The sequence below is a fragment of the Anomaloglossus baeobatrachus genome, chromosome 11 (assembly GCF_048569485.1).
Source record: "Anomaloglossus baeobatrachus isolate aAnoBae1 chromosome 11, aAnoBae1.hap1, whole genome shotgun sequence".
In the NCBI taxonomy this organism is placed as follows: domain Eukaryota; kingdom Metazoa; phylum Chordata; class Amphibia; order Anura; family Aromobatidae; genus Anomaloglossus; species Anomaloglossus baeobatrachus.
This window is the reverse complement of record NC_134363.1, coordinates 96,561,842-96,588,880: the sequence shown is the minus strand read 5'-3', so window position 1 is coordinate 96,588,880 and position 27,039 is coordinate 96,561,842. Positions and strand designations below refer to the sequence as shown.

Sequence of the window (27,039 nt, the reverse complement as noted above, 5' to 3'; positions counted from 1 at the left end):
TGCAGGCGTCCTGCGTCCCCAGCACAATCTATGAAGATTCTGCCGGAGACGTGCGCACGTGGCGTATTAGAACGCAGCGATTTGGCTGCTGCCCGAAGCATGCGTTCTAAGAAGTGACATGTCACTTCTTTCGTGCGCTTTGCATGCTGTCTATAGGGAGAGGCAGCATGCAGAGCCCACTAATTTTGCAGGCTCCAGGCGCTTCAGAACGGAGCTATTCAGCTGCGCTCTAAAGCGCACCTTTTGTGTGCGGTGCAGAGCGCACATGTGCGCACATAGCCTAAGAGTTTTTATTGGTACCATTTTGGGCCACATAATATTTTTTTATCGCAGAATCAAGAGAAAACAGCAATTCAGGAATTGGTTTTTTTACGCTGTTCAGTAGGTCTTAAACATTATAAGACAGCTTTATTCTTTGGGTCGTACGATTACAGCAATACCACATTTATCTATTTTTTTTAATGTTTTGACGCTTTTACATTTTAATCGCTTTTTGAGGCAGAATCAATAAGAAACAGCAAATCTGGGATTGTTTTGATTTTTTTATACCGTTCACAGTTTTGTAAAAGTAATAAGATCGATTTATTTTTTGATAAAAAATAAGGTTTTGTAAAGTCAGCACTCCTATCTATGAACGATCAAGCAGCAAAATAAGGTAGTGCAAAACTGTATAACAAAGCAGAGGAAAAATACAGCATCCAGGTTCCAGAAAAAAAAAAAAATAGTTATTACAAAATATCCATAAAATCACCAAGATAGGAAATCCAGAAGAAAAAAAGTAACACATACAATAGCCAAATCCAAAAAGACAAACATGTTTTGGACTGTGTCCTTATTCATTGTTTGTTTCTTTATTCTTCGGATCAGTACGATTAGGCAATGTGCGCAAGCTGAGTATTTGGTGCACGAATTTTCTGCATGAAATCTGCGCCTTCTGGTAGAAAAAACGCCCCAAAAACGTACGAAAAAAACGCATGCTTTTTTTAATAAAGTCAATGGCTGAGAGGGCTAAAAACGCAGGAAAATCAATAATGGACATGCTGCAGATTATTTTCTGCACCAAATCTGAAAAAAAAAAAAACATGTGCACAGCACTTCAGAAATCTCATTGACTTTGCTGACATAAGGTTAATCATGCAGATTTGTGACAAAAGTGCACCAAATCTGCATAAAAGAACGCACCTTGCACACACAGCCTTACAGTAATACCACATTTATAAAAAGAAAATTATGTTTTGTATAAACAATTTCATAAAAAAAATATTTTTGCATTGCTATATTCTACAAGCTATAGCTTTTTTTTTTTACATGTTCGCTGATGGAGCTGTATGGCGGCATGTTTTTTGCAGGACAAGATGACGTTTTCAACAATATCAGTTTTATTGATATATGACATTTGATTGCGTTTTATTCCACTTTTTTGTCAACTGTATGATGAAAAGACAGAGTTGCTGTTACTTTTTTTTTTTTACGGTGTTCACTGAAGGGGTTAACTAGTGAGAGTTTTATAGATCAGTTTGTTCCGGAAGAGGCGATACCAAATGCTTACTTTTTTTTTGTTCATTTTTACATAAATATACATATTTATTGCTATATTTTTTCCCATTATTTTATTTATTTTCTTTAAATATAGTTTCACTTTATTTATTTTTTTTACTTAGTCCCTATCCTGTTTCCCCGAAAATAAGACACTGTCTTATATTTTTTTTTGCCCTGAAAAAAGCACTATGTCTTATTTTCAGGGGGTGTCTTATTGGCGAGGAGACATGGTTGGGGGTAAGTTTACCCCCCACAAAAAGCAGACCCCCCCCATCCCAGGATCGTCATACTTACCAGCCCAGGGCGTCTGTATGGCTCCCAGATCCTTCTGTGATCTCCCATCAGGTACACTGCACGCCTCCCCTGCGCCTGACTGACATCAGATCTCACGCGCGCGCACACACACACACACACACACACACACACACACACACTTCTCCCTGTGATCTCCCTGCAGCTGTGCTTCCCTGCAGCTGTGCTTCCCTGCATCTGGCTGGCTCTCACTCTCTCTCACACTCACACACACACACACACACACACACACTTCTCCCTGTGCTCTCCCTGCAGCTGTGCTCCCCTGCGTCTGGCTGACATCAGATCTCTCTCACACACACACACACACACACACACTTCTCCCTGTGATCTCCCTGCAGCTGTGCTCCCCTGCGTCTGGCTGACGTCAGATCTCACACACACACACACACACACACACACACTTCTCCCTGTGATCCCCCTGCAGCTGTGCTCCCCTGCGTCTGGCTGACATAAGATCTCACACACACACACACACACACAATCTTCTCCCTGTGATCTCCCTGCAGCTGTGTTCCCCTGCGTCTGGCTGACATCAGATCTCACACACACACACACACACACTTCTCCCTGTGATCTCCCTGCAGCTGTGCTCCCCTGCGTCTGGCTGACGTCAGATCTCACACACACAAACACACACACACTTCTCCCTGTGATCTCCCTGCAGCTGTGCTCCCCTGCGTCTGGCTGACATCAGATCTCTCACACACACACACACACACACACACACTTCTCCCTGTGATTTCCCTGCAGCTGTGCTCCCCTGCGTCTGGCTGACATCAGATCTCACACACACACACACACACACACACACCACTTCTCCGTGCCCTCCGGTTGGCGGTCCCAGCAGCTGTGCTGCACGCCGTGCTCCTCTGCCCCCTGCCGACACTGACAGATCCGATCGCATACACTCACACACACACACACTCACACATCAGAACACACTCACACATCAGACAGCATACACGCACACATCCGATCGCATACACTCACACACACACTGACGATATCGCACATACGCGCTCACACACTCACAACATCCGGAGATATCACATGCTTCCGGCCATGTGATCCTCCGGCAGGTCCTGGAAGGTCACTGCATGCACAGTATCGCCGCCGAGAAGCAAGCGATATTGCCTGATGTTGTGAGTGTGTGGATGCGATCTGGTGTGTGTGTGAGGTGTGTGTGAGAGTGAGTGACTGTGATCTGATGTGTTTGTGTGTCTGTTCTTATGTGTGTGTGTGTGTGTGTGTGTATGTGTGTGTGTGTTCCGCCGCTGCAGGACCTTGATGCGCTCACCTGCTACCGGTCGGTGTCTGGTGAGTATGATCGGGGGTCTTCTTTCTTCTGTCTTCTCTCTTCTGGGGGTGCCCGCTGCCTATAATGAAGTGTCCTGCAGTGTCTTTAACTCTTTCACCGCTGCATGACACGTCATTATTGACCGCAGCTATGTCTTATTTTCAGGGGATGGCTTATATTAAAGCATCCCTGAAAACTCCTGGGATGTCTTATTTTCGGGGGATGTCTTATTTTCGGGGAAACACGGTATATGGAACTTTAACTTTTATTACTGTGATCGCAATTATAACCCATTGCAATGCATAAGCACTACACTGGATTATACCTGTCAATGCAGCACTGTCAGAACACTGGTTAGACCGTACTTCTGGCATTGTCTATTAGTCTTGCCGTAGCCAGGTAACCAGGAGGTTTCATTGGACCTTGTGTTGCCATGGCAGTTTCAGCACCCCGTGATCACGTAGCGGGGGTCCCAATCGGGTGGGAGAGGGAGCGCACTCTCTCTTCCAGCCCCTTAAATGCTGTGATCACTATTGAGCGCGGCATTTAGAGGGTTAAACAGCCAGGGACGGTGTGCGAATGGTCCCTGGCTGTGAAAGATGGAGGGCAGCTATCACTTAAGCCGAGCTCCTGGAGGAGGCTTTCGAACATAGCCCCTGTGAGTTTACGTCATCAGTCGTGTAAACATACGTCAAAAGTCATGAAGGGGTTAAAGAAAAATTGTGCAGTAGTGGCAAGGTGTTGGGCAGCTGGTACAACTACGTTATAGACGTTTTATGACCTCCTTAAAAAGTTTATGTAGCAAATGGAGATATTACAGAAACTAGTAATTCATGTTGAATTTAGTGATTAAAACTCTGGCCTTTCCTAAAGGCAGAATTAAAGGAAAGATGACGTAAAAAAAGAAAATAAATTCAAGAACTGAAAAAATGTACAGTATTAATGTTTTGTTTAAATATTATTTGTTTTTAACTGAGCAAAATATAAAAAAAAAATTAAAAAGTTTGATATTTTCCACTCTTAAAGGGAACCTGTCAGGTCCAATATGCTCCCAGAAGCACGAGCAGTTCTGGATGCATATTGCAAATCCCTGCATAACCGTCCCTGTATATACTCGCATAGAGAAAGGGTCTTTAAAAAACGTATTTCTAAAGATCTTTTACCGTATACTAATGAGCGAGGGGACTAGTCCCAAGGGCGTCAGTTCCCCAGTCAATCGCCCCCCATTAGCATGTTAGTACGCCCCTGTGGGTGTGCTATCATGCTATTGAATATGCAGCGTTACAGGATGATCTCAGTTACCTCTCCGCTGCCATCGCTGGATTTCGGCTCAGTGCACATGACCCCGGAGTTTGAGTCATGCGCACTACTTCAGTTTGAAGCTTACAATGCTCTGCCACACCCACGCTCATAATTCTATGCCGCACGCATGCCCGCCTGCAATGCTCTGCCATACGCACGCTCGCAATGCTCTGCCACACGCACGCTCGCAATGCTCTGCCACACGCACGCTCGCAATGCTCTGCCACACGCACACTCGCAATGCTCTGCCACATGCACACTCGCAATGCTCTGCCACACGCACGCACACCCGCCCGCAATGCTCTGCCACATACCCACCGCCAATGCTGCCACACACCCGCCCGCAATGCTCTGCCACACGCACGCTCGCATTCCGTTTGCCTCCGTATACCGCGCTCTGCTGTATAATGTGCGCCGCTGTATTCTGCGCCCTGCTGCATACCACGCTCTGTTGTATTCCATGCTCCTCCGTATACCGTGGTATTCTGCACTTCACTGTATACTGTGCTCTGCTGTATTCCGTGCGCTGCTGTAGTCTGTGCCCTGCTGTACACTGCGCTCTGCTGTATTCCGTGCTCCTCTGTATACTGTGCTCCGCTATATTGCGTGCGCCGCTGTATACCGCGCTGTGCTGTATTCCGTGCTCCTCCGTATACCGCGCGCAGCTCTATTCCATGCTCCTCCGTATATCGCGCACCACCGTATTCTGCGCCCTGCTGTATACCGTACTCTGCTGTATTCCGTGCTCCTCCGTATACCACGCTTCGCTGTATACTGTGCTGTATACCGCGCTTCACTGTATACTGTGCTCTGCTGTATTCTGTGCGCCACTGTATACCACGCCCTGCTGTATTCCATGCTCCTCCGTATACCGTGCTCCGCTGTATTCCGTGCGGATATTCACTGAAGTCTCAATATTTTGACAACTGTGAGACTACCTGCTTCTGAGCTAAGAAATACCACTAAGGCTAAGTTCACATTTCCGTTGTTTTGTATCAGTCACATGCGTCGCTTGACGCATGTGACTGATGCGCTGTACAACACTGTACAACGGATGACAAAGAACAGAATTCTTTGTCGGATTCCGTTGTGTGCGGGGGGCGGAGTTCGGGGGGGGGGGAGCCGAGCGGGGCCGTGGCACTGAGGACGTCAGTGCCGCAGGGACTGCAGGACAGGTGAGTGTGTGTGAGTGTGTGTGTGTGTGTGTGTGTGAGTGTGTGAGAGTGTGTGTGTGTGTGTGTGTGTGTGTATATACACATGCTGAATGCGGGAGGGGGCGGAGCCGAGCGGGGCCGTGGCACTGAGGACGTCAGTGCCGCAGGGACTGCAGGACAGGTGAGTGTGTGTGTGTGTGTGTATACACATGCTGAATGCGGGAGGGGGCGGAGCCGAGCGGGGGCGGGGCCAGGCGCTGAGGATGTCAGTGGCAGTGCTGCGGTCTGCATGGCTGGGGACAGGTGAGTGTGTGTGTGAGTGAGTGTGTGTGTGTGTGTGTGTGTGTACATGCGAAGTGCGGGAAAGGGAGGAGCCGAGCGGGGGGCGGGTCCAGACGAGGGTGTCAGTGGCAGTGCTTGTCTGCATGGCTGGGGACAGGTGTGTGTGTGTATGTGTACATACATGTGCGGAGTGCGGGAGGGGGCGGAGCCGAGCGGGGGGCGGGGCCAGGCGCTGAGGATGTCAGTGGCAGTGCTGCGGTCTGCATGGCTGGGGACAGGTGAGTGTGTGTGTGTGTGTGTGTGTGTGTGTGTGTGTGTGTGTGTGTGTGTACATGCGAAGTGCGGGAGGGGGAGGAGCCAAGCGGGGGGCGGGTCCAGACGAGGGTGTCAGTGGCAGTGCTTGTCTGCATGGCTGGGGACAGGTGTGTGTGTGTGTGTGTGTGTGTACATACATGTGCGGAGTGCGGGAGGGGGCGGGCCCTGCACACATAACCAGACTAAATATCGGGTAACAGCAAAGCACCCGATGTTTACCTTGGTTACGGGCCTACACCGCTTAGTGCTGGCTCCTTGCACCGTAACCAGGGTAAATATCGGGTAACCAACCAAAGCTGGTGACGTGTGCAGGGAGCCAGAGAGCATGCGCAGCGAAATCCGACGGATCGCACTGCTCAAAAAACGTTACATGCTGCATTCCTCCCGCCCGGCGGTCAGTCGTTCCACGACTGATCAGTCGGGCGGAGGGTGCAACGCAGCATCTTCAGTCACAATCCGCTGCTCATACAAGTCTATGGGAGCAACGGAATCCGCTAAACGGATTCCGTTGTTTACAAGAGCAGCGGATTGTGACTGATACATTTTAGCGGAAATGTGAACTTAGCCTAAGTAGGTAAAGAGTGGGAGAGTACAGGGCAGATCTGTGCTTTTATCTTACTTTACGCTAGGTTCACATTTCCGTTGTTTTAAACTGACGCAACGGATGTGTTTTTCACAGGATTCCGTTCACAGGAATCCTGTGAAAAAACTGATCCGTTACATCCGCTGTGCGTCCGTTTTTTGACGGATCCGTCATGACCCGTTTGTGTAAGTCATATTATGACGGAATCCAGCACCATAGACAAACATTACAAGCGCGACGGATTGCGACGGATTCCTGCGCGGTGCGTTAATTTTGACGGCCCAAAAAAGTTACATTCTGCGTTGTTTCCGCCCGGCGGTCAGTCCAAAAACGACTGACAGGCGCGCAGCGGATGCAACGCAAGGTCATCAGTCGCAATCCGCTACTAATACAAGTCTATGGGAAACAACGTAATCCGCCAAACGGGTTCTGTTGTTTACCAGAGCCGCGGATTGAGATTGATACATTTAGGCGGAAATGTGAACCTATATACAGAATGTAGCCATTCAATCCCTTCAGCCCCCAGCCTGTTTTCACCTTAACCCCTTTAGCCCCCGGGCGCTTTCTGTTTTTGCTCCCCTTCTTCCGAGAGCCGTAACTTTTTTATTTTTCTGTCAATCTTGCCATATGAGGGCTTGTTTTTTGCGGGACGAGTAGTACTTTTAAATGAAACCATAAGTTTTACCATATAGTGTACTGGAAAACAGTAAAAAATTCCAAGTATAGAAAAACTGCAAAAAAAGTGTGATCGCACAATAGTTTTTGGGATGTTTTATTCACCATGTTCAATATATGGTGAAACTGATGTGTCATTGTGATGCCTGAGGTCGGTGCGAGTTTGTAGACACCAAACATGTATAGGATTACTTGTATTTAAGGGGTTAAAAAAATTCACAAGCTTGTCCAATAAAAGTGGCATACGTTTTGCGCCATTTTCCGAAACCCATAGCGTTATATTTTGGGATCTATGGCTCAGTGACGGCTTATTTTTTGTGTCTCGAGCTGACATTTTTAATAGTACCATTTTTGCGCACATGCTACATTTTGATTGCCTATTATTGCATTTTGCGTAAAACTTGCGGCGACCTAAAAACGTAATTTTGGCGATTGGAATTTTTTTGCCTCTACGCCGTTTACCAATCAGATTAATTGATTTTATATTTTGATAGATCGGGAATTTCTGAACACGGCGATACCAAATATGTGTATATTATGTTATTTTTTTTAACCCTTTAATTTTCAATGGGGTGAAAGGGAGGTGATTTGAACTTTTAGGTATTATATATATTTTTTTTTTTTTTAAACTTTTTTTTACTTTTTTTTTTATTTTACTAGTCCCCCTAGGGGGCTATAGCGATCAGCAATGCGATCGCTCTGATCTATCTGCTGACCACAGTTACACAGCTGTAAACAGCAGATATGATCACTTCCTGATTCACTCGGCTCCGGGCCTAGTGAAACCGAAAGTGACTCATGATAGCTACAGGCGTCATCACATGACCCTGTGCTACCATGGTAACCACCAAAAGTCAAGTGATCCCACACGTGACTTCCAGTGGGGGGCGGCGGTAAGTGAAAATCATGGCCGCGCGCATATACATCTCGCTGCCAGACTGGCAGCGAGATGTAAGGGGTTAAATGTTGCGAGTGGAAGCGATTCCACTCGTAACATGCAGGCACATGTCAGCTGTTGAAAACAGCTGATATTTGCACGGATCACGAGACCTGCCCACGGCAGGGGGCGGGGATTAACCTCACGCGATCCATGACGGATAGATCAGTCATGGGTCGTGAAGGGGATAAAGACCTGGCCATTTTGACCACTGTCACTTTATGAGGTTATAACTCTAAAACGCTTCAACGGATCCTGGCGATTCTGACATTGTTTTTTCGTGACATATTGTACTTCATGTCAGTGGTAAATTTAGGCAGATATGTTTTGCGTTTATTTGTGAAAATTTCGGAAATTTGGCGAAATGTTTGAAAATTTCGCAATTTTCAAAATTTGAAATTTTATGCCCATAAATCTGAGAGTTATGTCACACAAAATAGTTACTAATTAACATTTCTCACATGTCTACTGTACACCAGCGCAATTTTCGAAATACAATTTTTTTCGTTAGGAAGTTAGAAGGGATTAAAGTTCATCAGCAATTTCTCATTTTTACAAAAAAATGTACAAAAACAAAATTTTTAGGTACCACATCACATTTGGAGTGATTTGAGAAACCTAGGCGACAGAAAATACCCAAAAGTGACTCGATTCTAAAATCTGCACCCCTCTCTCTGCTCAAAACCACATCCAAAAAGTTTATTAACCCTTTAGGAGCTTCACAGCAACCAAAGCAATGTAGAAGGAAAAAATGAAAATACTTTTTTACACAAAAATGTTACTTTATCCATAAAATGGGGGTAAGGGGCGGAGGTGAAATTGGGGATAGCTACCTTACAGGATGGATCTAGACAGCAGGATCACAGCAAATGGAGGAGGCAGCAGATAGAGGTGGGGGAGGGGGCAGCAGCAGATGCATCAAATGGGTGAGAGGTGAGAGAGGGGACAGCAGATGCAGGAGGGTGAGAGGTGGGGGAGGGGGGGCAACAGATGCAGGAGGGTGAGATGTGGGGGAGGGGGAAGCCGATGCAGGAGGGTGAGAGGTGGCAGAGGGGGCAGCAAATACAAGGGAGGGGGCAGCAGATGCAAAACAATGAGAGGTGGGAGAGGGGGCAACAGATGCAGGAGGGGGAGAGGTGGGGGAGGGTGCAGCAGATGCAGGAGGGTGAGAGGTGGAGGAGGGGGCAGCAGATGCAGGAGGGTGAGAGGTGGGGGAGGGGGCAGCAGATGCAGGAGGGTGAGAGGTGGGGGAGGGGGCAGCAGATGCAGGAGGGTGAGAGGTGGGAGAGGGGGCAGCAGATTCAAAAGGGTGAGAGGTGGGGGAGGGGGCAGCAGATGCAGGAGGGTGAGGAGTGGAGGGGCAGCAGATGCAGGAGGGTGAGAGGTGGGGGGGCAGCAGATGCAGGAGGGTGAGAGGTGGGGGGGAAGCAGATGCAAGATCCAGGAGGATGAGAGGTGGGAGAGGGGGCAGCAGATGCAAAAGGGTGAGAGGTGGGGAGGGGGCAGCAGATGCAGCAGATGCAGAAGGGTGAGAGGTGGGAGAGGGGGGGCAGTAGATGCAGGAGGGTGAGATATGGGGGAGGGGGCAGCAGATGCAGGAGGGTGAGAGGTGGGGGAGGGGGCAGCAGATGCAGGAGGGTGAGAGGTGGGGGAGGGGGCAGCAGATGCAGGAGGATGAGAGGTGGAGGAGGAGGCAGCAGATGCAGGAGGATGAGAGGTGGAGGAGGGGGCAGCAGATGCAGGAGGGTGAGAGGTGAGGGAGGGGGCAGCAGATGCAGGAGGGTGAGAGGTGGGGGAGGGGGCAGCAGATGCAGGAGGATGAGAGGTGGAGGAGGGGGCAGCAGATGCAGGAGGGTGAGAGGTGGGGGAGGGGGAAGCAGATGTAGGAGGATGAGAGGTGGGAGAGGGGGCAGCAGATTCAAAAGGGTGAGAGGTGGGGGCAGCAGATGCAGGAGGGTGAGAGGTGGGGGAGGGTGCAGCAGATGCAAGATGTAGGAGGATGAGAGGTGGGAGAGGGGGCAGCAGATGCAAAAAGGTGAGAGGTGGGGGAGGGGGCAGCAGATGCAGGAGGGTGAGAGGTGGGAGAGGGGGCAGCAGATGCAGGAGGGTGAGAGGTGGGAGAGAGCGGGCAGCTGATGGGGAGAGCGGTGGCAGATGAAGGTGAGCAGCGGCTGATGGGAAGAGTGGTGGCAGATGAAGGTGGGCAGCGGCTGATGGGGAAAGCGGTGGCGGATGAAGGGGGCAGCGGCTGATGGGGAGAGCGGTGGCGGATGAAGGGGGGCAGCGGCTAATGGGGAGAGCAGTGGCGGATGGAGGGGGGCAGCGGCTGATGGGGGATAGCGGTGGCAGATGGAGGGGGAGCAGCAGATGGAGGAGGACGGTGGCAGATCGGAGGCAGTTGCGGTGGTGGATCGGGGGCGGTGACTACTGCTGCTGTGGGTGAAAGGGGACAGTGACGGGGGCTGATCGGTGGCGGGGGTTGATCGGGCGCACTTACCGAATGGTACTTGCAGGGATCACTCTCCTCAGCTTTCACAGATGGAGTGAAGCTGAGGGGAGTGGTCACCTACAGGTCACCGGCCCCAGATCCAAGGTATGCTGTCTTCTACAGATTGGAGAGATCAGTCACAAAGCCGATCTCTCCAATCAGAACTGGGGGTGGGTGAAACAAAGTTCACCCAGCTCCAGCCAATGATCAGTGCTACAGCTGCACTGATCATGGCTGGACTTCAAGGTTTCAGCCATTTTCAATTGAAACATCACAGTGGTTGTGATTGGCTGAGCGGCGTTCGTCAGCCAATCACAGCCTCTGTAGGTCCGGGGGAAAGACACTACCCCTCCTGAGGTCAGGCAGAGGGGCCACGATTTTGCCATGACGTACTGGGTACGTCATGGGTCGTTAAGTACCATGTCACCATGACGTACCCAGTACGTCATGGGTCGTTAAGGGGTTAAGAAGCAAAGGAAGTAGAATCCTTGTGTATTATTGAGCAACAGGTAGAAAAGGAGGAGACAAGAAGTTGCAATAACAAAAGCTAAATCCTGTCACAGCCTTTTCCTCAATGTTATGTACTGCCACAATCTCTTTAAAGGGAATCTATAACCAGTGTTGGGGCAATAGAGCAGCATGATGTAGGAGCAAAGTCCTCATTAGAGCAATGTGTCCCTTACAGAGAAAACTGTGACCATCATACCTGCTGCACACAAAAAAGAAAGTGATACAACACTGGAATCAGGGTCTCTGTCCCTACCTCATGCTGCTGTCAGATTACATAGCAAAGACCTGCTGACAGATTCCCTTTAACCCCTTAACGACCCATGACGTACTGGGTACTTCATGCATCGTGTGAGGTTAATCCCCGCCCCCTGCCGTGGGCAGGTCGCGGCGATCCGTGCACATATCAGCTGTTTTCAACAGCTGACATGTGTGCCTGCTAGTCACGGGTGGAATCGAGAGATGAATATGCGCGCCGCCATGACAGTGACATACCCCGCCCCCATCGGAAGTCACGTGACATCATCAGGTGACTTTCGGTGGTTGCCATGGTAGCACAGGGTCATGTGATGACGCCTGTAGCTAACATGAGTCACTTCCTCTCAATGCCGGAATACAGCCGGCATTGAAAGTAAAGCACCAAATCTGCAGTTCTCAGCTCTGTAGCTGTGATCTGCAGATAGTGCAGAGCGATCGGATTGCTGATCGCTATAGCCCCCTAGGGGGGACTAGTAAAATAAAAAAAAAAAAAGTTAAAAAAAAGTTTTAAGAAATAAAAAAACCTAAAAGTTCAAATCACCCCCCTTTCACCCCATTGAAAATTAAAAGTTAAAAAAATAAAAAATATATACATATTTGGTATTGCCGCGTTCAGAAATGCCCGATCTATCAAAATATAAAATCAATTAATCTGATCAGTAAACGGCGTAGCGGCAAAAAAAAATTCCAAAACGCCAAAATTACGTTTTTTGGTCGCCGCAAATTTTGCGCAAAATACAATAACAGGCGATCAAAATGTAGCATCTGCGCAAAAATGGTACCGTTCAAAACGTCAGCTCAAGACGCAAAAAAATAAGCCGTCACTAAGCCTCAGATCCCGAAAAATGAAAACGCTATGGGTTTTGGAAAATGGCGTAAAACGTGCGCCACTTTTTTGGACAAGCTTTTGAATTTTTTTAACCCCTTAAATACAAGTAAACCTATTCATGTTTGGTGTCAACAAACTCGCACTGACCTCAGGCATCACAACAACACATCAGGTTTACCATATAGTGAACACGGTGAATAAAATATCCCAAAAACGATTGTGCAATCACACTTTTTTTGCAATTTGTCCGCACTTGGAATTTTTTTGCCATTTTCCAGTATACTGTATGGTAAAACTTATGGTTTCATTTAAAAGTACAACTTGACCCGCAAAAAAACAAGCTCTCATATGGCAAGATTGACAGAAAAATAAAAAAGTTACGGCTCTCAGAAGAAAGAGAGGAAAAAAACAAAAACGGAAAAACACAAAATGCCCGGGGGCTGAAGGGGTTAAAGGGATTTTGTGGGTATGATCAATCCAATACCTACCCTACAAAATTGCAAATCTAGTCATGCAGTTCTTTGAAAAAGAGAATTTTGTTACTTACCGTAAATTATTTTTCTTATAGTTCCGTATTGGGAGACCCATACCATGGGTGTTTAGCTTCTGCCTCCGGAGGACACACAAAGCACTACACTTAAAAGTGTAGCTCCTCCCTCTGAGCTTATACACCCCCTGGTAGCCAGTCCTAGCCAGTTTAGTGCAAAAGCTGAAGGAGAATAGCCACCCACAAGTAGAACCGAGTAAGAACTGGAACAACCGGAGACTCTGTCCACGACAACAGCCGGTGATAACACACGGAACAAGAAAATTGCCAACAGGCAACAGGGAGGGAGCTGGGTCTCCCAATACGGAACTATAAGAAAAAGAATTTACGGTAAGTAACAAAATTCTCTTTTTCTTTATCGTTCCTTTGGGAGACCCATACCATGGGACGTTCCAAAGCTGTCCCTGGGTGGGAATAAACAGAAAAACTAAGAAGTAGGCGGAGCCTAACTTCACAAGTGGGCGACAGCCGCCTGAAGGATGCGTCTGCCCAAGCTCGCATCTGCCGAAGCATGAGTATGCACTTGGTAGTGCTTCGAAAAGGTATGCAGGCTAGTCCAAGTGGCAGCCTGACAGACTTGTTGAGCCGTAGCCTGGTGCCTAAAAGCCCAAGAGGCACCAACAGCTCTGGTAGAGTGTGCTTTGATCCCCGGCGGGGGAGGCACCTGAGTACTCTGGTAGGCGTCCGAAATGGTCGATCTAATCCAACGGGCCAAGGTCGACTTGCGCCGCCCTGTGGTTAGCACAAAAAGAGAGGTGCACCGCCTAAGCGCAGCGGTGCGAGACACATAAATCCGGAGAGCACGCACCAGATCTAGAGTATGCAGCGCTTTCTCAAAGCGATGAACAGGGGCCGGACAGAAGGAAGGCAAGGAAATATCCTGGTTAAGGTGGAAGGGAGAGACCACCTTAGGAAGAAAGTCCGGGGTCGGACGGAGAACTACCTTGTCTTGGTGAAAAAACAAAAAAGGTGACTCCGAGGAGAGCGCAGCCAAATCAGAGACTCTCCTGAGAGAAGTTATGGCAACTAGAAAGGCCACCTTTTGAGAAAGACGATACAAAGAAACCTCCCTAAGGGGCTCGAAAGGGGGTTTCTGCAATACCGTGAGGACCAAGTTAAGGTCCCAGGGATCCAAGGGCCACCGATAAGGCGGAATGATGTGAGACGCACCTTGCATGAAGGTGAGGACCTGAGCCAGCCGGGCGAGACGCCGCTGGAACAGCACTGATAGAGCTGAGACTTGTCCCTTGAGAGAGTTGAGGGACAGTCCTAGCTGCAGACCGGACTGTAAAAAAGACAGAAGGGTCGGCAACGAGAATGGCCAAGGAGAATGGCCGGAAGAGCGACACCAGGACAGGGAAATTTTCCAAGTCCTGTGACAGATCTTGACGGAGGAAGACTTACGGGCCCGAGTCATAGTGGAGATTACTTCAGGAGGAATACCAGAAGCCTTCAAAATCCAGGACTCAAAAGCCACGCCGTCAATTTGAGTGCCGCAGAATTCGGGCGGAAAAACGGACCTTGCGAGAGCAGGTCTGGACGGTCCGGAAGATGCCACGGCATCTCCACGGACAGTTGGAGCAGGTCCGGATACCAAGCTTGCCTGGGCCAGTCCGGTGCAATGAGGATGACTCGACGGCCCTACATTCTGATCTTGCGCAGGACTCTGGGCAAGAGAGCTAGAGGGGGAAACACGTAGGACAGACGAAACTGGGACCAGTCTTGAACCAGAGCGTCAGCGGCGAAGGCCTGAGGATCGTGGGAGCGAGCCACATAAACCGGAACCTTGTTGTTGTGACGGGGATGCCATTAGGTCCACGTCCGGAGTGCCCCACTTGCGGCAGATTGACCGAAAAACACTGCCCGGTGCAGGGACCACTCGCCACCGTCCACGGATTGACGGCTGAGATATCTGCCTCCCAGTTTTCTACGCCAAGGATGTGGACTGCGGATATGGTGGACTTGGAGTCCTCCGCCCATTGAAGAATGCGTTGGACCTCCAACATTGCCAGGCGGCTGCGTGTCCCGCTTTGGTGATTGATGTAGGCAACCGCTGTCGCGTTGTCTGACTGGACTCGAATGTGCCTGCCCGCCAACAGGTGGTGAAAGGCTAGGAGAGCTAGAAGCACAGCTCTGGTTTCCAGCACATTGATTGAAAGGGCTGACTCGGACGGAGTCCAAGTGCCCTGTGCTCTGTGTTGGTGATGTACCGCTCCCCAGCCGGAAAGGCTGGCATCCGTGGTGAGAATCACCCAGGACGGAGTCAGGAAGGAGCGCCCTTGGGACAGGGAGAGGGGTCGAAGCCACCACTGAAGAGAGCTCCTGGTCCGTGGCGACAGAGCCACTAACCTCTGTAAGGAGGAAGGCCGCTTGTCCCAACAGCGGAGAATGTCCAGCTGCAGAGGACGCAGATGGAACTGGGCAAAGGGAACCGCCTCCATGGAGGCCACCATTTGACCCAGCACCTGCATCAGGCGCCTGAGGGAATAACGGTGGGGCCTCAGGAGAGAGCGCACCGCTAGCCGGAGAGACTGCTGTTTGATTAAGGGCAACTTCACAAGTGCCGGCAAAGTCTCGAACTGCATCCCTAGGCACGTGAGACTCTGAGTCGGAGTCAGAGTGGATTTGGGAAGATTGACAATCCACCCGAATTGGGCTAGGGTGGCGAGAGTGAGCGAAACACTCCGCTGACAGTCTGCGCTGGATGTACCCTTGACCAGAAGGTCGTCCAGATAAGGAAGCATTGCTAACCCCTGGAGGTGCAGGACCGCAATCACTGCCGCCATGACCTTGGTGAATACCCGAGGGGCCGTGGCTAACCCGAAGGGAAGAGCCACGAATTGGAAATGATCCTCTCCTATCGCAAAACGTAACCAACGCTGATGTGACACTGCGATTGGCACATGTAGATAGGCATCTCTGATGTCGATGGACGCCAGGAACTCCCCTTGGGTCATAGAGGCAATGACTGATCGCAGAGACTCCATGCGAAAATGCCGCACCCGGACATGCTTGTTGAGAAGCTTGAGATCCAGGATGGGCCGGAAGGTACCGTCCTTTTTTTGGAACTAGGAAGAGATTTGAGTAAAAACCTCTGAACCGTTCCTGAGCGGGAACTGGGACAATCACTCCGTTTGCCTGCAAGGACGCCACGGCCTGCGAGAAGGCGGCGGCCTTGGAGCAGGGGGGAGTTGAGAGAAAAAATCTGTTTGGAGGGCTGGAAGAGAATTCTATCCTGTAGCCGTGAGATATGATGTCTCTCACCCACTGATCGGAGACTTGCTTTAACCAAGCGTCGCCAGAGTGGGAGAGCCTGCCACCGACTAAGGACGTGGCTGGAGCAGGCCGAGAGTCATGAGGAAGCTGCCTTAGTGGCAGAACCTCCTGCGGTCTTCTGCGGACGCGCTTTTGGGCGCCAGTTGGATTTCTGATCCTTGGCTGAGTTAGCGGACGAGGCGGAAGGCCGGGAACTGGAGGGCTATAGAGACCTGCAGGGAAGGAGGGACGCCCCAGCAGTGGGGAGTGTCCCTCCCCTGTGTAGAACGGCCGAGCCGAACCTGTCCCTCTGCATGAGTGACATGCAAGGGCAGGAAAATGAAACTAGGCCTCCGGCGAAGCAGGGGCCTAAATTTAAGTGGCGAGGCCGACAAGCAGGCACCATCGGCGCGGTTCTCAGGCAAAAGCTAGAGAATCCGCCGGAAAAGTTAAAACAATCACATACAGCATACTCTCCCCTTACAATAAAGAACCGGGACCCCCAACATAAACGTCTCAGGTACTTAGCTGCTGAGACGCAGGGCCATGTCCCTGGGGATGAGTGCTCCGGTCCAACAGAATCCTCAAGGGGCTGTGGATGGAGACCGGACTCCTGCCAGGCATGGAGACCGTGCTGGCTCCCACTTCAAGCCAGAGCCCAGAAGGAATGGTGAAGGAGCGCGGCATGTAAGGCTTCAGCCTTGTAAATCAACCTTAACAACACCGCCGACACAGTGGGGTGAGAAGGGACATGCCGGGAGTCCAGACATGGACCCGCTTTTCTTCAAACTCTTTCCAAAAGTCAAACAAATCAGATGAGAATGCATGTGTGGATGTATGCCTCCTGACACAAAGCAATAAACTGGCTAGGACTGGCTACCAGGGGGTGTATAAGCTCAGAGGGAGGAGCTACACTTTTAAGTGTAGTACCTTGTGTGTCCTCCGGAGGCAGAAGCTAAACACCCATGGTATGGGTCTCCCAAAGGAACGATAAAGAAATGTAAATTCACCAAATATAAATCCATCATCCCTTATACTTTCTTTCTGATGCTACATTCGCAAGTAATCTGTGTTTTCTTTCATATGCAAATTATGCATTAGCTGATCTGGTGCAACCTCTTTAGCTTACTGTCTCATTACCCTGCCTGATGTCACAGGCAAAGTTACCAATTAAACTACAGGCTGTTCTCGGCAGGGAAACAATCTGTGGAGGCAGTGGTTTAATGCTCTGTCACATCCAGGCGCTTAACACCTCATGTGCATAGGATTAAAACACTGTGCTACTTTACAGAGACATCACAAACAAGTACAAATAGCAGAGTACAGATGTAACACCATAAAACATGCACACAGTGAGCATAATTCATGCATAATGTCCATATTATCATACCTGCTCCTCTGGATTAAGGGGTGAGTATAACACTGGTTCAGAATCCACTTCAACAACAGCATCTGGAACACTTTCTAATTCATGGGTTTGGCGAAGAATGACCCGTAAGCACTGATAGAGGGATGGTAAAATGCCCATTTTTGTTATCAATGTGTAATGAAGGGATGTAACATAAGAGTTTATTGATTTTTCAGTTCTAATCCTTTTGCTGTCTTTTGTGCACCATAATTTCCTACTTGGATGCCAGGCATCAATGTAATATTGGTAAAATTCCACAGGGCTTGACACCTTCAAGTCACTAAGCTGGCGATTGTAGACTTTCAGTGATCTTGCATGAAACAAGGCTTGTATGATGGAGTTTATTTGACTTTGGGTTTCTACTTGTAAATGAGCAACCTTCTGTTCTAGGACCTTAACGATTAACAACATACAGTGTGTAACTGTTGTGTTTGGCAATAGCATCCCGAGGTCTAAAGAATCGGAAATCTCTGGGTGTATCATAATGGATTTGATCTGCGCTTTCATTTTTGGAATACTTTGCAAAACAGAAACGATAAGAAACCTTAATGTGTCTTGGTTGTTTGTTTTAGATAAGCAGCAAGCACACATCTTCCATCCAGAGTCATCTTCACAAGAAACACTGTACAAATTCAGTCCAGGGCCAATATTACTTAAGAAATCGATATAGAGATTCTCAGGGTTTTTCTGTGCCAACTCTTGCATTGATGAAGACATAACAAAAATGTTCTTAACTAAAACACTGTCTTCTACAAATACAAGTTTTATTTTAGCATTTGGATCAAAAACAAAAAAACTATCTAGTTCCACCAGCACTTGAGTGTGATCTTTAAGAAAATTTGAAGCAATCCTTAAAAGTCTGGACAAATCACTGCGATCCAAAAATTTTCTAGATATATCATTGGAGACTTGAGCAATTCCGGCAAGACTTAGTGACCTCACTTTCCTTGCCTCAGGTTTGAACGCCGCCATGATTGATAATTTTGCCAACTCAAAATTAGATGTATTTTACTCCAATTTATAACTCCTCCCCAATGTACTTAAGAGGCAACCTAAAAGAGAAGAAAAAGAAAAAGCACAAAGTCAGAAATAAAGTTGAAATGCATCAATATCCAACTAAACAACCTCTCAACATGTACTGTTATTTTAGGGCAGGGGTGGGGAACCTTTTTACTGCTGGGAGCCATTTGGACTATTCTACGATCCTTCGGGGGCCGCACAAAATTATCAACTTGAAAATTACCCTGGTATATTTGGTCAAACAAAAATTAATTAACTTATCCCTACTGTGGTGGCTGGAGCTACTTTTCTTTGGTGCGGCTTGGTGTTAGGCGATATTGATCATATTGCTTTTCACAACTGCTTTTCCAGGTTTGTCTCGGTCTGGAGAGGCTGTGGGCAAAGACATTATAGGAGACGTCAGGGCACATAAATTACAGGAGACGCAGGGGGGTAAACACATCTCTGGAGGGGCTGGGAAGCATATATTACAGGAGACACTGGGAGTACACACATTACAGGAGAAACTGGGGCCATAAAAATCACAGGAGGGGCATATACATTGCTGGAGAGGCTGGGGCATATACATCACTGGGGGGCACGGATAGCACTTGGAGAGTACGGATAGCACTGGCGGGCGCAGACAACACTAGCGGTGGCACGGGCAGCATGGACAACACTGGAGGAGGCACGGACATCACTGGGGAAGCATAGACATCACCACGGAGGCACGGACAGCAATGGGGGCACGGACAACAGTGGCAAGTACAAAGTTTCTGGGGGATGGCACACAGCACTGGGGGGGTAGCACACAGAACTGGGTGTTACAGAGCACTGAGGAGCACTAGGAGGGTACAGACGCAACTGGGGACACAGACAGCACTGACCATGACATGGACAACACTGCTGGCGGCAGCACAGACAGCATTATGTGGTAGAGAGCACTAGGGAGTCATAGACAGTACTGGGGGATCATAGATATCATCAATAAAGCATAGACAGCACTAGGGGGGGCCCGGACAACAGTGGGGATTACAAAGCACTGAGAGGGTACACAAAACTAGGAGCTGTCACACACACTACTTCCTGGTTACACAGCACTGGTGGCCTGCACACAGCACTGGGAGCTGGCACTCACAATACTCAGGGGTACACAGCACTGGGGGCTGGCACACAGCACAAGGAGCTGGTACACACAATATTCGGGAGTACACAGCACTGGGGGCTGGCACACAGCACTGGGGGAATCGCACACAGCACTGGGGGAATCGCACGCACCACTGGGGGAATGGCACACAGTATTGGGGGCTGGCACACAGTATTGGGGGCTGGCACACAGTATTGGGGGCTGGCACACAGTATTGGGGGCTGGCACACAGCCCTGGGAGGCACGTGCAGCATGGAGGCCGGTAAAGCTGCTGCTCCTCTTGTTCTTCTGTGGGACAGGAGTGCAACTCGTGCTGCTTGCCCCGCCCACAAGGTAAGCCCCGAGCAGCGTTAGGACCTCACAGTATGCGCACACAGCAGCGTGTCCATCTTCACATCACCTTTGGGATTTAAAAAGACAGCAACCGGCGAGACCGCAGCTGCCGCCCGAGCACTGCGATCCCCGGGAATGTATCTAAGGGCCGCAGGAAAACTCACTGCGGGCCGCAAACGGCCTGCGAGCCGGAGGTTCCCTACCTGTTTTAGGGAATGTGAAGAAATCATTAGTCCCTGAGTTCTTCTTTCCTGCTGCTGCTATAATCTGTCCATACTTTACAATATTCTTGTTTGGGAAAAAAATGCTATAAATTACCGTATTTTTCGCTTTATAAGACGCACCGGAATATAAGACGCACCCCAAACTTAGACATAAAAAAAGGTAAAAAAAAGAAAAATGGGGTCCGATTAATACTCCGGTGTTCTCTTACCGGAGGGGGGCAGCAGTGGTGGTGAAGCGGGGTCACAGGAGGCACAGGTTGTGCTGGCAGGCGCGGCAGGTCAGTGGCAGCGGGGTCCGTGGTTGCAGGTGCCGTGGCGTCCGTGGTTGCAGGCGCGGTGGCGTCCACGGTGGCAGGATCCGTGGGGTCCGTGGTGGCGGCAGCAGCCGTGGCGGGTGAGCCGTGCAGCAGGCCGGTGCAGTGAGTGTCCGCGGTCCCGGTTCAGTGGTGACAGCGGCGGCGGCGACTGCTCAGTGGTGTCAGGGACTGCTCAGTGGTGGAGTGTGTCCGCGGTCCCGGTTCAGTGGTGGCAGCGGCAGCGACGGCTCAGTGGTGGGAGCGGCGGCAACTGCTCAGTGGTGGCAGCGGCAGGGACTGCTCAGTGGTGGAGTGTGTCCGCGGTCCCGGTTCAGTGGTGGCAGCGGCGGCAACGGCTCAGTGGTGGGAGCGGCGGCGACGGCTCAGTGGTGGAGTGTGTCCGCGGTCCCGATTCAAGTAATGGCGCCCGGAGCGACGCATGCGCAGATGGAGCTGTCATCCAAGGGCTCCATCTGCGCACGCGCTGACTCCCGGAGCAGCGCGTGCGCAGATGGAGCTCTCATCCAAGAGCTCCACCGGCGCCATCATTTGAAAGTGGGACCGCGGACAGCTGGTAAGCTGCACAGCCGCCCGCCCCGCATGCACAGAGTGGCAGCCAGCAGGCTGCCCGCCCACCCTGCGTACAAGCCGCCGGGTACCTGTGCTTGCGTGCGGTGGCAGCCGGGTACCCATGGCTGTGTGCGGGCGGCAGCTGGGTGACTGTGTGAGGGCGGCAGCCGGGTACCTGTGTGAGGGCGGCAGCCGGCTGCCGCTCGCACACAGCACCCGGCTGCCGCCCGCACACAGCCATGGGTACCCGTCTGCCACCGCATGCAAGCACAGGTACCCGGCTGCCGACCCCACACAGCACCCGCTGCCGCCCGCACACAGCCACGGGTACCCGGCTGCCGCTGCACGCAAGTACAGGTACCCGGCCGCTTGCATGCAGCCACAGGCACCCGGCCGCCCGATCGCCTCAGACAGGACCCCCCCCGCTACCGCTTTATAAGACGCACCCCCCATTTTCCTCCCAAAATTTGGGGAGGAAAAGTGCGTCTTATAAAGCGAAAAATACGGTACTTAGTATTTTATATACTCCTAAACTGTGCCAAAAAAATAAGAAAATGTCTATTGCTTAGAATAAAGATTTATAGAGCAACACTGGTGAACAATTATGCTGACTGATGCACATAGACTAACATAAAAAAAAAACAGTGTTGGTCATGAAATGGCCTGAAACAAGACGTTATCCTCTATCAGTTTGCTGTACCTTTTCGTAGGACTTTTTGAAGAAAACTTGAAGTGTAGTAATTGAAATCCCTGGAATTTGTATATACATGAGTCCAGTGGGAGGTGCAATTCAGTGATTCACAGTCTCCCACGTATTAGTGCAGTGTATGCAGAGACAGCTGTCAGCCATTAAAAATATAGCGGTTTAGCAGATAATTAGGAGTGGTGTATACCTTTTATCCACTTGCACCTTTTCTATTTTAAACATGTGATTTTTCTGCAGAGAACTTGTGCAAAAATACACACATGATATTGATTAGTATGGGTGTGAGTGTTCCTTTTAAGTAACCGACATCCTAACCCTCATTCGAACAAGACTAAGACTATGTGTCGAAACGCGTAGTTCAATGAGGTATACACCACTCCTAATTATCTGCTAAACCGCTATATTTTTAATGGAAATTTTCAAATAAACTTTGGACTTTCATTATACCCTGAGGATCGCGCTGGATTTTCTTTTTTGTTCAAGTTATAGCCAGGCTCCCATTCCATAGGTAAAGCTTTTGTGTAGTCACAAAAATGTACAAGAACAATACATCACAAATGCATGTCCACTTTGCATAAAAGTACTACTATAAAACTGACTCTTTAATCTATACCCACCCAGGACAAAGAGTTGAGATGTTTAAATAGGCAGGTCACTTGGCATCACCTACATCTTCATCTTATAGGATATATTCCATTAGTGGAAAATGCAAAGCCTGAAAAACAAAGTAACAGAAGCATTATGAGGTACTGTGAAATTTTAGGGCATCAACTTTTCATATTTCTGCATAAAATTCTACCACTGAAATTTTTTCCCTTCGGATAGATCAACATTAGATTAGTAGGGGCCTGAGACTCCACCCACCGATCCGCTGTTATCCGCTCATTGTGTGGAGCAGAACAGCACAGCTTCACACACTGTGTAGTTGATGGTGGCGAGAACCACAGACTTTACAGACTATAAGCAATATAGAGGTGAGATCTTTGGGTGCAACACTTGTTTGACGTCTGTTAGTCAGATAAAACACTTTAGGTTACGCTCGCACATTTAGTCATCAGAACATTTGAGAACCTTTCAAACCATCCAAAGCAGAAATGATCGGCTAAAACTAAGAATCCTGGAGTAGCAGCATGTGGATTAGTGGTTTTATATCAGGAATCGACAAACATTATATATATATTTTTTTCATAATATCTTGGACAGAGTAATGGTCAAAAGGACGATCTCCCATCCACTCTAACACAGATCCCCTGGGTTCGAGCCTGTCAATTCCACATCTCTTTTGCAGCCATTTCCTCATCATTTTTTTCTCTCTTCTTCTCTTTTTTCTCCTTTTTCTCTTTTTCTTTTTAGCAAGAAAAACACACACAATTTATCTTGTTATAAGTCATTTTTATTGGTGGTGTATTATTGATCCACTTTTATGTCACTTCTCCTAATGTTCAACATTAGGAAGCTCATGTGTGTTTTTTTCTCTATGACGTTGTTTCACTTTTCGTGGCTATGAGTCATCGCTCTACACCACATGGGGTGATGAGGTCACGGATAGGAGCATGGCTCTTTCTGGACGCCCCTATATAAAGTTACTTCTTCTATACCAGTATGATTTTTTTTTTTACCCTGAAGAAGGAGGCGGACATGCCTCTGAAACGCGTTGGAATTGCTCAATAAAAGAATATAAATTTTTCAACATACCATCTTGTGGTTTTTAGCGCGGCATGAAACCCGTTCTTTTTCCTCTGTTTTTATGATACCTCATCCTCAATGGGGCCGCTGCTGAACCACCCAGGCACTCACTAACGTCTGCAAAGGGGTTGTGACTGGCACAACCTGATCAGGTCAGTGTATTACCCTCCTTGTCTTTCTCACCCTTAAATCGGGTAAGACCCTATTGCGCCTTTCTTTCCCATCTACAGCTTCCTCAAGAAATTTTGCACAGACACCTCATGTGACTATGGGTACGTCATAGACTATGTTTTGAAGGGAAAATTTAACTCTGCGCTTTACAGTTACTCTCCAAAATCCTGCCTCCATTAAACTGAATGGAGGTGGGAGCTACAGGCTATTAATAGCAACTGTCAGTGGTTGCTATAGGAACAAAATAAACTGTTAGTATAAGAAGATTATGTGTGAGGTAATAAGAGGTCAGTGGGGAGACGGATAGAAAAAGACAGAAAAAGATAGACAGAGACAGACGGGGAAAGAGACAGAGAGACAGACAGACGGGGATAGAGACAGACGGGGATAGAGACAGACGGGGATAGAGACAGACGGGGATAGAGACAGACGGGGATAGAGACAGACGGGGATAGAGACAGACGGGGATAGAGACAGACGGGGATAGAGACAGACGGGGATAGAGACAGACGGGGATAGAGACAGACGGGGATAGAGACAGACGGGGATAGAGACAGACGGGGATAGCGACAGACGGGGATAGCGACAGACGGGGATAGCGACAGACGGGGATGGCGACAGACGGGGATGGCGACAGACGGGGATAGCGACAGACGGGGATAGCGACAGACGGGGATAGCGACAGACGGGGATAGCGACAGACGGGGATAGCGACAGACGGGGATAGCGACAGACGGGGATAGAGACCAACTGGGATAGAGACAGACGGGGAAAGAGACAAAGACAGACACAGAGATGGAAACAGATAGACTGGGATAGAGACAGACTGGGATAGAGACAAACGGGGATAAAGACAGACGGGGATAAAGACAGACGGGGATAAAGACAGACGGGGATAAAGACAGACGGGGATAAAGACAGACGGGGATAAAGACAGACGGGGAAAGAGACAGACGGGGAAAGAGACAGACGGGGAAAGAGACAGACGGGGAAAGAGACAAACAAAGACAGACCCAGAGATGGAGACAGTTAGACTGATACAAATAGAGACAGAGAGATGGAAACAGACAGACAGAGACATAGACAGACAAAGAAAGACAAAGAAAGACAAAGAAAGACAAAGAAAGACAAAGAAAGACAAAGAAAGACAAAGAAAGACACAGGCAAAGAAAGACACAGACAGGCAAAGAAAGACACAGACAGGCAAAGAAAGACACAGACAGGCAAAGAAAGACACAGACAGGCAAAGAAAGACACAGACAGGCAAAGAAAGACACAGACAGGCAAAGAAAGACACAGAGAGGCAAAGAAAGACACAGACAGACAAAGAAAGACACAGACAGAGAGACAGAAGACAGCGACACACAGAGAGACAATTACTATCCCGGGCAACACTCGGGTACTACAGCTAGAATATTATATATTTAGGGAATACTAATATTCCAAGCATAGTCATGATTTTAAAGTTTTTCCTGCTGCACATGAATGAGGTACTCATCATTAATTTGCAACAACAGCAGAATGTCAAAGGATTCTGTCTACATTTAGGAGTGGAGAAAGTACCTACAGTGACGAAAGACGTATTTAGTCAGCCACCAACTGTGCAAGTTCTCCCACTTAAAAAGATGAGAGAGGCCTGTAATTGACATCATAGGTAGACCACAACTATAAGAGAGACAAAATGAGAAAACAAATCCTTAAAATCACCTTGTCTGATTTGGCAAGATTTTTTTTCCAAATTATGGTAGAAAATAAGACTTTAGTCACCTAAAACATGCAAGATTTCTGGCTCTCACAGATGACTTCTTCTTAAGAGGCTCCTCTGTCCTCCACTCATTAACTGTAATAATGGCACCTGTTTTAAATTGTTATCAGTGTAAAAGACACCTGTCCACAACCTCAAACAGTCACACTCCAAACTCCACTATGGTGAAGACCAAAGAGCTGTCGAAGGACACCAGAAACAAAGCTGAAAAAATAATGACATGGTCCCCTTGTTCACCTGATCTGAACCCCATAGAGAACCTCTGGTCCCTCATAAAATGTGAGATCTACAGGGAGGGAAAACAGTACACCTCTCAGAACAGTGTCTGGGAGGCTGTGGTGGCTGCTGTACGCATTGTTGACCGTAAACAGATCAAGCAACTGACAGAATATATGGATGGTAGGCTCTTGAGTGTCATCATAAAGAAAAGTGGCTATATTGGTCACTAATTTTTTGGGGTTTTGTTTTTGCATGTCAGAAATGTTTATTTCTAAATTTTATGCAGTAATATTGGTTTTCCTGGTGAAAATAAACAAGTGAGAGGGAAATATATTTGGTTTTTATTAAGTTGCCTAATAATTCTGCACAGTAATAGTTACCTACACATACAGATATCCTCCTAAGATAGCCAAATCTAAAAAAAAAAACCACTCCAACTTCCAAAAATATTAAAGGGAAGGTATCGCGGTATTTTATTTTTGTATTAAAAATAATGATTATGAAATCAAGTATTTCTAATACAAAATGAAAATCGCTGCTTATTTAGTTTTTATGTAATTCTTATTTTACTGGGGGCACTGGGGGCTGCCATGCTGGATTTGCCGTGTGTGTAACGACAGTAACTCCTTCCTTTATGGCAGCCCCTATGCATAGACTCTGATAGTCGGGCTCCGACCCCATGAAGTACGTTACAGTGGGCGTCTGCTGTGACCTGGACACGCCCCCTGGGCTGTCCAGAACACAACATAGGGAGGAGTTCAGCGCCATTATTGTGGAGCTCACAGCATGTGCTGTTTGCTCCACTTTAACCCTATCACCCGCCGGGATGTGTGAGTACGGGCCACCTCCCGTCCCCTCGTTACTGTCTCCGATGACATCCCATCCCTCCGTTCTCCCCAGCCCCTGCTCTGCCCCAGCTACTGACGCCGCCCCTCCACCCCGCCGTTACCGTCTCCAATGACACCCCCCTCCCTCCGTTCTCCCAAGTCCCCGCTCTGCCCGCTGCCGCAGCTCCCCCAGCTCTGCCCGCCGCCGCTGTGTGTGTCACAAGGTCCCCATCAGGGGTGATTGTGAGTGTGTGTCTGCGCTTGCGATGCTGTGCAGTGAGCTTCCAGGACCTGCGAGAGGATCACATGGGAAGCATGTGATATCTCCGGATATTGTGAGTGTGTGCGCGCGATTGTACAGGTATGTGCGATATCGTGAGTGTGTGTGAGTGTATGCGATCGAGT

At 48.8% G+C, this 27,039-nt stretch overlaps 1 protein-coding gene across 2 annotated transcripts in view; it reads right to left on the bottom strand.

The window, feature by feature from the left end:
- ZSWIM9 (zinc finger SWIM-type containing 9) overlaps positions 1-27,039 on the bottom strand; it is a 215,793-nt gene that overhangs the window by 158,408 nt on the left and 30,346 nt on the right. For both annotated transcript variants that reach the window (XM_075327598.1, XM_075327599.1), the window contains exons 2-3: positions 22,584-22,681; positions 17,674-18,743 (exon numbers count right to left, since the gene is read on the bottom strand). In XM_075327598.1, coding sequence (XP_075183713.1) covers positions 17,674-18,663 — 990 coding nt within the window. In that variant the 5' untranslated portion in view covers positions 18,664-18,743; positions 22,584-22,681. The remainder of the gene's footprint in view (positions 1-17,673; positions 18,744-22,583; positions 22,682-27,039) is intronic.